This window comes from Lipotes vexillifer, unplaced genomic scaffold, assembly GCF_000442215.2.
Source record: "Lipotes vexillifer unplaced genomic scaffold, Lipotes_vexillifer_v1.1 scaffold86, whole genome shotgun sequence".
In the NCBI taxonomy this organism is placed as follows: domain Eukaryota; kingdom Metazoa; phylum Chordata; class Mammalia; order Artiodactyla; family Lipotidae; genus Lipotes; species Lipotes vexillifer.
Genome location: NW_006785406.1, coordinates 4,186,787 through 4,200,821, shown reverse-complemented (window position 1 = coordinate 4,200,821; position 14,035 = coordinate 4,186,787). Strand labels below are relative to the sequence as shown.

Here is a 14,035-nt window from a genome sequence, read left to right as displayed (position 1 = left end):
GGAGGGGGCGGGAAGGTGCCAGGGAGGGACCTGAAGCTGCTGCCGGGACTGAGAGAGGGGGCGTGAAGGAAGCAACAGGCTTACTTTGTTTCTCTCGAGTCCCTGGGGCTGCCTCCCACCAAGGCTGGTTCACAGTCATCTGCAGGCACACCTCCACAGTCACACACGCAACACAGATAAGGCTGGAGAGCCCTGACATCAGCCCTGGAACACCTGGAGTCAGTCCTGGCTCAGCCACTCGCTGCACTTGTGATCTAAGGTCTCTGAGCCTCAGTTTACTTATCTGTGAAGTGGGGCTACTGGGTGCCTGCCTTGCCCTCTCAGGTAGTGAAATACACAAACCCAGATGAGCCACCTTCACAGCCTGCACTGATCCAGCCTCCCCACTACCCGCAGAAAAATCTAGGAGGTCACGTGCACAGCCTGCACATGACCCTGCGAAGAACGCCTGAGGGCCTCTCTGCACACAGCCCTGGGGGGGCCATTCCCCTTTCAGCTTGGTGAATGGTGGAAACTCATGGAAAACAGCAGACAAAGCAGGCCTGGCACAGGGAAGCTGCCAGAGAGGCCAAGTCACGGGGACGCTAGGGCTGGAAACCAAAAGCCACTGGGCTCTGCAAACCCACCAGGCACAGCAGAGGCAGAAGGGGCGATGAGCACAAGGCGAGTGGTGGTGGAGGCGCCCGCGGGGGCCAGCTCCAGCATGCCGCTCCAGAGGCACAAGGCACCCTTCAGGGGAGCACAGTCATCGTCCTCCCTGGATAGCCTCCCAGCCTCCAGGACTATTGCCGTGGGTAGTCTTGCCCGAACACCCAGGGTCTATGTAGGGATGACACTCAGTGGGTGCACAGGTGGCCTGGGTGCCCGCGTGACCCGCCGGGCCCTGGGCATCAGCAGCGTCTTCCTGCAGGGCCTGCGGAGCTCAGGCCTGGCCACGGCACCCACTCCAGCCCTGGAGAGGGACCTCAGTGCCGTCGAGGACCTGGGGGGTTGCCTGGTGGAATACATGGCCAAGGTGCACGCCCTTGAGAAAATCAGCCAGGAGTTGGAGGCACAGCTGCGGATGCACCTGGACAGCAAGGCCACACGCTCAGAGAGCTGCAGTGCCCTCCGGGCCTCATGGACCAGCAGCTGCCAGCAGGTGAGTGCCTGGGAGAGGATGCTGACAGCTGCCTGCTGCACCTCTGGAGGGTCATTATCAGAGAGCAAGGGTGCCGAGGCAGGGGGCAGGGAAGTGAGTGGTCTGAGGCCAGAGAGACTGACCCTAACCCCTTACGCTTCCATGCTAAAACTGTTAATGACGATAACAAGAATAACAGGGCCCACAATTTACCGAGGTGTACTTGGGGCCAAACCCACGCCAGGCCCTGTGCAGGCACTATCTCCTCTAGGGTTCAAAGCAATGCTGTGCAGAGGCTCATTCATTGATTGCATTCTTAGATGAAAAAACTGAGGCGCAAAGAAGTTATGTGCCCAAAATCACACAGCCAGTCGGGAGATGGAGCTGAGATTTGAACCTGAATTTTTCCAGGTCCAAAGCTTGCATTTGTCCCATCAGCCTGGGCTGACTCTGTAACCTTTGTGTTAAGAACGGGTTTTTACAGCCATCGTCAAATGGAATACCACTGAATGGATGTGGCATTAAAAACAATAGCTATTTGTAGTTTTTTAAGGAACCTCCATACTGATCTCCATAGTGGCTGTACCAATTCACATTCCCACCAGCAGTGCAAGAGTGTTCCCTTTTCTCCACACCCTCTCCAGCATTTATTGTTTCTAGATCTTTTGATGATGGCCATTCTGACCGGTGTGAGATCAGCTCGGTGCTTTGTGACTGCCTGGAGGGGTGGGATAGGGAGGGTGGGAGGGAGGGAGACGCAAGAGGGAAGAGATATGGGAACATGTATATGTATAACTGATTCACTTTGTTATAAAGCAGAAACTAACACACCATTGTAAAGCAATTATACTCCAATAAAGATGTAAAAACAAACAAACAAACAAAAAAAAAACAATAGCTAAATGGAGGTGTGTTCCTGTATCCGTTTATACAGGGCTGTCCCGTAGAAATCTGAGCCATGCAGGTAGTTGACAAGTTTACTACCCACAGTAATAAAAGTAAAACAAAACAGGTGAGGTTAATATTACTATATCTTATTTAACTCAATATATTTTAAATGTTATTTCAACATGTAATCAATATAAAAAGTATTAATGAGATAATTTACATTCAAAGAGAACTTCTGCAATGATGGAAATGTCCTATATCCTCACTGTCTAGTCTGGTAGCCACCAGCCACCTCTGGCTATTGAGCACTTGACCTGTGGCTAATGAGTCTGAGGAGTTAACATTTTTCTTTCATTTTCATTCATTTAAATTTAAATAGCCGCATGTGGCCAGTGGCTACCTTATTGGCCAGGGCAGGGCACAGAGGTTTCCTCTCTGTCCCTTACTTGGTCAGGACCTGCTCTCCAGGGTGCTAAGCTCATCCGTCACATCTGCCTGCAGCCTGTGGTTCTGACGCTGGGGCCGCAGCCAGCTTTGCACAGCTCACCTGTCTCTTTGTGGGTGTCTGGCTTCTCTCCTCCCCCCCTCCCACAAATGCTGGCCTTGGCATCACTCTGAGCTAAATCAGCCTCTAGCCCAGCCAGGAACTGCCAGCTCAGACCCTTTGCACCCTGGGGCACCCAGCACACAGCCCACGGGGGGAGCTCACGGACCTTCATTCGTGTGTGGCTGGGTGATGCTGGGCACACACACTCAGGGGCTTCCCATTTGCCCCTCCTGCCTCCCACTTCACCCCAGGATGCTTCTCCCCCACCACCAGCTGGTGCCTAGCTGACAGCACAGTACGCATGACACCCAACACTGTCCTCTCAGCTTTTCCCCAGAGCTGCTGTTCTGCTTGCATCCATCTATGCTGTGAGGAGAACCATCTTAGAGCAGTCCGGGGCCTTAAAGCTGGCAAATCTCAGACAGCCATTCCTCCAGGATTCTTTCCAACAGTGCTGATTCCAAATATTTGTGTCCTGTAAACCACCAGAACGCCCCTATTCCAATATTTCGATATTGGAATATTCCAATATTTCAGCATTTGCCAGACAATTCCTTGCACTCAGATGCCACACTGACTTTTCACGAGAGGTCAGGTATCCCACTTTCTAGGTCAAAAAGTATGACCACAAAACCTAGTCCATACTCAAAAGAGACTGACTGGGTCTGGCTCCAGAGGTTTGGGCAACTTACCCAACTTCTTTGAGCCTCAGTTTCCTTATCTGTAAAATGGGTATAATAATGCTGTGGGTATTCCAGCAAGTCCATATAGATAAATAAGTCGCATAGGTCCTGCCTGCAGGTAGGCTACAGACCAGAGAAGTGCACAGTGAGAGCAGTACAGGCACAGTGCTGTGGGCTGGATGCCAAGACAGTCAGCCCTCGAATGGGGGTCATTTTCCTTTCAGGTGACTCAAGTGAGATTCTAGGTATGAATACAGAGTTCTCTTTTTCCTCTTTTATAAAGCATGGACTTGAAGATACAGTTAGAACAACCTATAAAGTGGAGTTATTTCTGTATCACACAGCCCAGTCCTCCAGCCATGTTTAGCTCTGTTCCATCAAAGAGAACAAAAGAAAAGTCTACATATCTGAGATAGACACATGATTTCTGTTGTTGCTGTTGCAAAACAGACCCACATTTGGCTCTAAGATGGCTTTGCTGATACCTGCTCTCCACCCTGGTATTCTCCACCCCGTCACCAGAATGCGATTTAACTGCATTATGTCCCTGCCCCAAACCCTCTGGGCTCCTCCTAACCAACAGGACACAATCCACAACCTAGAAGGCTGTGAACACACCACATGCCCTCGACCTGGCTACTCCACCCACCTAGAAGGCCGTGAACACACCACATGCCCTCAACCTGGCTACTCCTCTGAGCTGCTTTCCTGCTCCGTGATCGCTTGACAGCCTGCACATACATCCACTACGGCAGCTACCAAGTTGTCCTGTGTCATTTGCATGTCTAGACCCTCACAGTCCAGGATCACTTAGGCAAATAGAAAGGGCACAAGCTGGGGGTCAGGGGAACCTGCATTTGGCTGTTGGCTCTGCTACCTACTAGCTGGGTGGCTTTGCATCAGTTACTTAACTTCTCTGAATTTGTTTCCTCATTTGCAATTTGGGGATCACTTTATCTACTACACAGGGCTGTTAGGGGGTTAACTGAATGTAATGTATTTAGTAAAATCAGTGACTAACAGCCTAGAAAGAAAGTTTCATTCCTGGCACTGCAGATACCTAGAGCCACGTACACAATCGATGCTCAATGATGAGTGGGACCTCCCTTCAAATCCTGGTTCTGCCACTCACATGGACCACCCACTCATCTGCTCCATGTCTCCCTTTCCCCGTCTTTGAAATGGACGAACACCTCACCAGTAGAATGGGCTGCTATGAGCATGAAATGAAATAAGATGTGAAAAGGGGCTGTGCACGTGCAGCGTGGCATCCTCAGTCAGAGCACTTGCCCCCAGGGGCTGGGCCTCTGGCCAAGGGCTTGCTGTTGGAGCCATGGCTCCCTTCAGGGCCTTATTAGCAGGACTCCTTCCCCCCACACACACCAACAGTGTCCTCTCCTCACCCAAGAACCTGGGGAGACAGCTCCCTCCTAAGCCCTCTCTGTCCCCAAACGGTAGGCCCAACTTCTGGGCACTGAGAAACAACACCCTTCCCACTGAGGGGCAGGCCCCACTGCCTCCCTGGGTGCTGGACAAGGAGCCCTAGACTCCCCCCCACACCAGCCAGTCCCCTCAGAGCTCAGGAAGGACCCAACACCCCCCCAGGCCCTCTCCCCTTTCCCGGCCTAGAGCTCAGCCCCCCACACCTCCACAGTCCATTTATTTCAGGAAGGGCCACCTTCTCCTCACGGAGTTTCACAGGCAGCCACATGTGCTGGGGGTTGCTGGGATCCAGAAGCCGAAAACTCTTGTTCCTCTGCCCTCACTTGAACTTCTTGGCCTGAGCTTCCTGCCCATCTTTCCAAACACCTGCCCCCGCATTCCTTACCCTTCACAACACTCCCTTACCCTCGCCCCTTGGAAGCCCATTTTCCTCCATCTGCAACCACCTCCCCGCCCTTGTGCACCCAGCAGAACTCCTCACCCTTCAGTCCAGTTCAGTGGCACCTCCACTGTGAAGCCCTCCCTGATCTTCTTTGACTCCTCAGGACCAGCACTGTGCTTGAGGCTTGGGATCAAGTTGTCAGTTACTGAGCCCTGAAGGGGCTGAATGGTGTTGGGGCACCTAGAGAGAAATGTCACCTCCTTCTTAGCCTGGGCCCCTAACAGAATCCAACAGGGACCTCTGTCGCCCAAGAGCAGGTTGGGCTGGAAGTCCATTTCAGCGGCACATTCTCAAACCAGGCTGCAGGAGCCATGGGGAAGTTCAGAACAAGTGACAAGCATGATTTCCTTTTATGTCCAACACTTCTGTAGCTGTTTGTGAAAAGAGAACAAAAGGTTGGAAGGGGACAGGGCAGTGTTAACTGAGAACTCCCAGAGGCTTTCTGGGAAGGGGCCTCTCCCATAGCCTCTCCCACCCCCACCAAGAGCTTTCACCCACCAACCATGAGGAGACAAAGGCACATATTCAGAAAAACAAAGAAGGTGAGAGGGGGAAAGAGATTGTTGCCACGGTGGGAAAAGCCACAGCATGGAAAGCAGCCCAGAACGGGGACTCAGGGGTTCACACCATAGCAGGGTCAGGAAAGCAGCCTGAGGAAGTTGTCTCCATCTTCTTTCACTGTATAAGTTTGTGAGCCTTGGAAGAACTAGGGTCAGAGTCAGGGCCAGCTTCACGGGTATGGGCCGAGTACAGCCCTATAGAACCTGAGCTCTGAAGGCCCCCAAAGTTGGGATTTAAGACTCAGTAGCCACCATCTTGAAACTCTCACTAGCTGTATCTTTGAATCTGTATTTTGTAAGTGAAGTCCAGTGGCACGATGAAGCGTGTGTCAGGAACTTGGAGCCTTGGCTCAAACGGGGTCCCTGTCTGCCTGGAACAGCCAGGTCCCATGACCCCTGGAAACCTAAGGCCTCTCCTGACCTCCCCGCCTTGCCCCACCCCCAGCAGAGGCCTGGTCACAGGGGCAGGAAGGGTCAGGGTGGCATGTTGGGTGGGGCACAGATCCAGGGCTGGCAGCACCATAGTTCACTCAGCAGGCAACTGACAGGGAAAGGGTGAGCCTCTTGGCCTACACTTGATCCAGGTGCCTAGAGAGTAGCACTGAGGTTCAGTACTCTTGGGGGCCTCCTGTCCCCCATGGATTAGGGTGGCCAGTCTATAGCAAAGGGAGATGCCTGTCTGGACTTCCCCATCCCTGGCCAGGGCCTGGCACCTCAGTCCAATGGCTGGCAGGAAGGGTAATCCCTTAGTAGTGGGCCATACTGTGCCCCAAATCATGTGGCACAGCCCCCTGGGTGCCTTTGAGGGTTGCACCTGCCCCTTGACTATCCCTGTGCTCAAGGGATTGCAAGATTAAACAGCAAAAATGACCATGATAGGTCAAGAGAAAAACCAGGAAGAAAGGAAAATTTTAGTACCTTTAAAGGCCCCCTTTCTCCTGCTTTTTGAACACGGAGCTCTATATTTTCATTTTGTACTGGGACCCACAAATTATGGAGCTGGTCCTAGTTAGAGTTAAATGTATATGAAGTTCCTTTTCAAGTCCAAATCTCTCTCTCTGTGACTCAGCTGTGTTAGAACCTCTCAGCTATTGATACTTCTGCTAAGCAGTAAAAACAGATGGAAGAATTCCCAGGTGGTGGCCACAGAGGCCAAGGAGGACCTGGGCACCAGCCCACTGCTCAGGCAAAAGGTGGTCCTTTCCCTCTCTGGCTTTGCTGAGTGCTCTGACTTTTCTTGCCAAGTGAATAATACTGATAATAAGCTCTGGCAGCAACATCAGGCCCTTTCATCCTCAAACAGGCCAAACACAAGGTTGGAATTAGCAGCCTCCCTTCCTCGGAGCTGCAGATAAAAGGAGAATGGGGACAAGAGGAGGTGCAGCCACAGAGTCTCAAAGCACAGGGAGCGAGCGGAGGCCAGGCCCGCGGAGATGCTGCCTGGGGAAGAAAGGGGAAGGTGGGGGCTTAAATCTCCACCGAATTTAGGAGTCTCCATGGGAGAAACCAGTGGCTTACACCTCCAACAGCAGAGGCTGATCAGCTGGAGTACAGGAGAAATCAAAATTATTGAAAGGCAAGAGGATTAGAATTTTAAATCGGCCTGATCTGCATATTTTCCCTACTCTCACAGTCCCTCTTTCTGTCCCTTGCAGAGAAAGAGAGCCCATACTCTGGGGATCTACCTATTTGGGGAAATAGCTGGAAACTTAGGCAATCTAGGTCTGGGCCAGGTTTCTCACTCCACAGCACTTGTGGTCCTAGCAGGTTTTTTAATAAAAGATACGAGAAGAATCCTCCCCTCTGAATAAAATGAAAGGCAACAGGGTCATTGTTGTGATTCACAACCTGGTGTCCCTGAAAGGGGGAGGGAGAAAGAACTGAGCAGTTTTAGAGCCTGCAAAAGCTTGAATGCATTTATCCAAGACAAACCACGCAGTCTACTGCTCAAGAAATACAATTTCTTTAGTGAGAGGAGGCCAGTAAGATAGTTACTCTGTTAGCCGGTCTATAAGGGACACTGAAGTATCATTAGAAATGTAACCATACAGAGAAAAATATATTGAGAATTCCTCTGAGGGAGAGTGTGCTGTGTAAGACTGAAAATAATCCTCCGACGGAGCACTGGAGGGGAAGGAGGCTTGAGGCTCTTGACTGAGTAATACAGGTGGCCAGTAAGCTGCTTTCTAAGAAAGGTGGTTTCCTGGGGGCTCTTGTTTTGCTGCATAGAGTGTCTGAGAGGGAGCAGAATTGCTAAAGAAATTAGGGGAGAGACTGAGTCCTGTTACTCGGGGCCTCTATGCCCTTCCCATACGCCGAGCTCAGCCACTGTTAAATCTCTTAAGATCTGTTAAAATATGAGGTCCGTGTTGAGGAAAGGGACAGAAGAATCTAGATAATTAAAAACAGAGGGTGTGCTGCAAAGACTGGGGATTATGAAACCAGAGAGCCCTGAGGTCAAACTCAGGCCTCACATGACCTTGAGGCAAGTTCTTCCTTGATCTCTCTGCATCTTGATACCTCATCTGGATAACAAGGATGTTTGGAGACTTTCTTGAATGATAAATTGTCTCTGAGAAGAAAACAGTAGTGCCCTTCCTGCAGAAATTAAAACGAAAGGTATATGTACTATCTCTACTACTATGTAACATTGGTCAGAGGTAGTAGTCAATGCGATCAGAGAAAAGAAAATGATCGGAAAGCACCAAGAACTGGAACAAAAAAGGGAAGATGCTGGTCTTTCTGGAGAGTCCAAAAGGTTCCATGTGCCAATTTTACAACAAACAGTAACATGATTTTAGTAAAGTAGCAGGTTATAAAAAGAAATAAAGATCAATGCCCCTCATATCTATACTATAAGCAACAAAAAAAGATATAATGGAAGAGAAAATCTCATTTATTACAGCAAAAAATAAAATGAAATACCTTTAAATAAACTTAACACGATATGTCTGGGACTCCCCTGGTGGTCCAGTGGTAAAAACTCCGCCTTCCAATGTAGGGGACGCAGGTTTGATCCCTGGTCGGGGAACTAAGATCCCACATGCCTCGGGGCAACTAAGCCCATGCTCTACAACTACTGAGCTCGCATGCCTCAACTGAAGGGCCTGCATGCCACAACTACAGATCCCACGCACCCTGGACCCCTTGCACAACAAATAGAGAGAGAAAACCCACACGCAACAACTAGAGAGAAGTCTGCATGCCACAACGAGGAGCCTGCACCACAGCTGAGACCCAATGCAGCCAAAAAAAAAAAGAAGAAAATAAATGGGACTTCCCTGGTGGAGCGATGGTCAAGAATCTGCCTGCCAATGCAGGGGACACGGGTTCGAGCCCCCACTCACTGCAACTAGAGAAAGCCCTCGCCCAGCAACGAAGACCCAATGCAGCCAAATAAATAATTTTTTTAAAAAAGAAATGAAAAATAAAGAAAAGAAAAGGAATGAATAAAATGAATAAATATTTTTTAAAATGTCCAAAATCTAGGGCTTCCCTGGTGGCGCAGTGGTTGAGAGTCCGCCTGCCGATGCAGGGGACGCGGGTTCGTGCCCCGGTCTGCGAAGATCCCACATGCCGCGGAGCGGCTGGGCCCGTGAGCCATGGCCTCTGAGCCTGCGCGGCCGGAGCCTGTGCTCCACAACGGGAGAGGCCACAACAGTGAGAGGCCTGCGTACCGCCGAAAAAAAAAAAAAAAAAAGAATGTCCAAAATCTATATGAGACTACAATAAAACCCTCCTGAAAGATACAAATGGAAAGAAATACCATGTGCTCAAATATAAAGACTCAATAGTATAAATATGTCAGTTCTCTGTATTAATTTATAAATTTAATGCAATCCTAATTTTTTAAATACCAGTTTTTTTTTCTTAGCAGTAGATGGGCTTATCATAAACTTCATTTGTAAGAACAAAAAGGCAAGAAGAGTCAAGAAGAAAAACTATAAAAAGAAGAGTAAGGGGAAGGGAAAGTACTCCCAGATAATAAAACATACTAGAAAGTCTCGATCATTAAAGTACATGAGGGATAGGAAGGCCAATGGAACTTAAAACAAAATTTAAAAGTAGGACCCACTGTATATGGAAATTTAGTATGTTAAAGGCAGCATCTGAAACCAATGGAGGACTTTTCAGCAAGTGGTATTCAGGAAACTGGATAGTCATAAGGAAAATAATAAAATAGGATCCATCCCTCACTGTATTCTAGGATCAATTCTAAATGCATCCTAGATTTAAATGTAAAAGAGGAAGCTGTGGGGCTTCCCTGGTGACGCAGTGGTTATGAATCTGCCTGCCAATGCAGGAGACACGGTCTGAGCCCTGGTCTGGGAAGATCCCACGTGCCGCGGAGCAACTAAACCCATGAGCCACAACTACTGAAGCTCGCGTACCTAGAGCCCGTGCTCTGCAACAACAGAAGCCACCACAATGAGAAGACTGTGTACCACACTGAAGAGTAGCCCCCGCTCACCACAGCTAGAGAAAGTCCGCATGCAGCAGCAAAGACCCAGTGCAGCCAAAAATAAATAAATTAAAGAAAAAAAAGAGGAAGCCATACAAAGCTAAATTCCTTTATAACTTGGCTGTGGGAACATTTGTTCTTGATACAATTCAAAATCTAAAAGCAATTTATTGATTTTTTCAAACATTGATAAATTTGATTACCAAAAATTTTTTTAATTTTACATTGCCATATAACAACATAAGCAAAACTGAAAGATATACGGCAAACTAAAAAAGAAGTATTTGCAACTTAGAATATAAAGTGTTAATATCCCTATTCTATAAACAGCAGTTAAAATTTGAGGTTTAAAAAAAAAGCTAGCAACACTCTCATTTTTAAATAAGCTAGAGATATAAAGAGACATTTGAAATTAAAATTAAATGAAAATGATTCTTAACCATACAAAAGTTTGCTCAACTTCACTCATGATAGAGAAATACAAAAATAAAACAAAACAAAACCTACCTGAGATACCATTTTCACCTATCAGATTGGCAAAACTCCACAAATATGTCAATCTATTTTGTTGGTGAAGCTCCAGGGAAGTTCATACAGTACTGATGGGAATAGAAAATGTTGCAACCACTTGTAGAGAAGAATTCAGCAATTTCTAGACAAATTTATATGCATTTATATATATTGAATTTGATCCAGCAATCCCACTTCTAAGAATCTCTCCCAATGACACATTGGCAAAAACATGAACAAGAAGTATGCATAAGGGCTTCTCTGGTGGCGCAGTGGTTGAGAGTCTGCCTGCTGATGCAGGGGACACAGGTTCACGCCCTGGTCCGGGAAGATCCCACATGCCGTGGAGTGGCTGGGCCCGTGAGCCATGGCCGCTGAGCCTGCGCGTCCGGAGCCTGTGCTCCACAATGGGAAAGGCCACAACAGTGAGAGGCCCGCATACCACAAAAAAATAAAAAATAAAAAATAAATAAAATAAAATAAAATAAAATAAATAAAATAATCTGGGGTGGGAAGGAAATGTGAGGGGATATTGGTGAAAATAGGCCATGTATTTATAATCATTGAAGCTGGTGACGGTTATATGGGGGTCCATTATACCATTCTTTCTTTTTATATATGTTTGAAATTTTCATAATAAAAATGAAGATAGAATATCTACCTCCTAGAATTGGTCCATAGGTATTAAATGAAATAAGGTATGTAAATTGCTGGGTGCATAAGCAATACGCAGTTAAAGTTTGTGGAATTGAATAAAGAAGAAGATAGAGACATTGGGTGGGTAATAACATAAACAACTGTGTTTATACACATGAATGGTTCAAACCACAGACACTGCAGGAGTTTAGAGAATGAGTGGGGTACTAACCAGCCCTCAGAGGTGCCCCACGAAATGGAGATGAAATGTGAGACCCAAAGAACCTGGCAGAAGCTCGGCATGGACCAAGTTGGGAGTCAGGACCAGGCATGACCGTCTGCAGGGCAATCTGCATGTGGGGTTGACTCCCCAGCTGTCAAAGGGAAAGTCTGCACTGGACACTTTGTTAAAATCAGCAAGACAGGTTTTATTCAGACTACAGCAGTAGGGAGAGAGACTTCAGAATAGAACTGAGAACACTGAAGGAGGTTGAGGGAGGGTGGTCTAGGTAATTCGGCCATCCGTGTTTGCTACCTGGCACTTATCCAGAGGAGAAACACACTTCTCATATCTTTATGACACGAGCAAATTGGAGGAAGTGCCCCCCAAAGTTAGCATTATACCCTCCAACAGGAACCCAGATATTTGCATTTCACAGGTCCTGGAGGAAACATTCTGGGTTGTTGGAGATTCATATCTTGAAGGAGTAGAGAAAGTATTTACAGTTCCAAGTTGCCTAAAGTAATTGTCTAAGAAAAGGTAGGTCAGGAGCCTCTTGTCAGGTTTTGGCTGGAACAGTAAATTCTTTTGGCAGCCTAAGCTTTCTCCGGCAGGCATTTCAAGAGGGCTGGGGTCATCCTAGGGACATGGCCTGGAGCAAATGGAAGCCATGCTAGCGTCTGGTCAGGTCTCCTAGTGGAGGGAGGGGGTGGCTGGAGGGTGTCATGCAGTTTTCAGGTCTCACCTCCAAGTGCTAAGCTCTCCCGGTCTGTACTGCTCCTCCCTCAGCTCTCTATTCCAAGAGTGTTACACCACAGCACACAAAAGGCAGCCCACAGGGGCTGGGCAGTGAGGGCTGAATGCAGAACCAGGCAGGCTCAAGGTTTCAAATCAGAACCCTGAAGAGAAATACTGGAAACAGGCCGAATGCTCCATAGGCTAAATAATGCAGCAGAATCCTCTGCAGTTGTAAGAAAGAAACAAGGAAGCTCGCTATGTACTGATGGGTAGCTAGCACCAATCTATATTTTTTTGAATAAAAAGGCAGACTGCAAAACCTGTCTGTGCTATGCCACTGTTTGTGTTTAATAAAAAAAGGAAGGAAGGAAGGGAGGGAGGGAGGGAGGGAGGAAGGAAGGTGGGAGAGCAGACCCTCTCTGGAGCACACACAAAGTGGTGGCAATGGATGCTTCTAGTGTGGGGCTGGGTGACTGGAGACAGAGGCAGAAGCAGGCTTACTTTGGACTCCTGCACTGTTAGAATGTTTTATCTTAAAAGAAAATGAAGTTATAAATAAAACTCCTGCCAATGACTTGTCACTGAGGGCCAGGGAGGGGAGGGGGTATTCCAGCCAGGTCCAGGGCTGCTGAAGTCCCCACAGGCTCAGAGAATTACAACCAGGTGGGAGGAGGAAGTCTTCTCCACAGCCTCCTCTCAAGACAAAACCCCTACAAAGTTCAAGAGCCGTGTACAAGAGCAATAGGAAGGACCTTCTCCTGGCCTGTACTCTCCAGAAGAACTAAGTTAAAACTTAACCCAGGCAAGTGCCGAGGACACATGTGGTGCCTCTGTACGGGGAGTTATTCAAAGAATGGCTGAATCCAGCAGAATGTAATCCAGGGCCCCCCGGGGTTGCCCCAGAGGGTTTATGCTGATCCACTGAAGTTGAGGACTCAATTTAGGAAAATAAAACCTATTTTACATTGTCTGGCTGGGGAAAAGCACATAAAGATTCATTTATCTGGCTGTAAATGAGCTGGTAGAGCTGAGTGTCACAAATGCATTATTCAGGAGAAATGAAAAGTTATTTCAGCCACTATCAGTAAGTAATGAAAAGCAGTGCGCAGGGAGTGGAAAACTCCATCACAAAACCGACCTGCTATCGGAAAACTGGTCATTTTTATTTATTTATTTATTTCAGGGACCAGTGAATAACCATCTAAATAAGTCTTAGGGGAAACAAAACACTACAGCCTGGAGAGAGAAATGAAGTTAGAAAGGCCCCCTCTCAGCAGACTGTGGACAAAGTTACACTGGAGGCAAAGAACCCTCACCCTCCTCCCCTGCCCACCCCCCACCCCCCACCCCCATCCCAGAGCACCCGAGGTCCCGCCCTCACTCGCCCTCCCTGGCTGCCCAGAGCACAAGGCCTCACCACCGGCCTTTGTGCCGTCTCTTCATCATCTCCCACCCTTCCTGGTAAGGGCCTGATCTCGGGTGGCCTCGGCCTGCAGTGGCTTGAAGCAGGATTTCTGTTCCCAGCCAAAGATTGAAGTCAGACCTCGGCAGTGAGACCGCTGAATCCTGGACACTAGACCACCAGGGAGAGTGGCCAGTGACAAGGCCCTGGCCCGTCAGCCTTGTAGAAATGAATTTTTATCAAGAGACGGAAAGTAGTGAAACAAGTAATGTGTTTACCAGGAGTAAAAAGAGTACGTGTGAATAGACTCACCTGGGTGGGCTCAGAGGGAGAGTCGTGCCCTCGTGGTAGTTTGAATCACTTTTTTTTTTTTTTTTTTTTTTT

The 14,035-nt window shown here is 48.2% G+C and overlaps 1 protein-coding gene across 1 annotated transcript in view; it reads left to right on the top strand.

The window, feature by feature from the left end:
- Positions 1-584: 584 nt before the first annotated feature.
- Positions 585-14,035, top strand: part of BFSP2 (beaded filament structural protein 2) — a 68,726-nt gene continuing 55,275 nt past the window's right edge. The window contains exon 1 of the mRNA XM_007457564.1: positions 585-1,141. Within this exon, the coding sequence (XP_007457626.1) occupies positions 653-1,141 (489 nt within the window). The 5' untranslated portion in view covers positions 585-652. The remainder of the gene's footprint in view (positions 1,142-14,035) is intronic.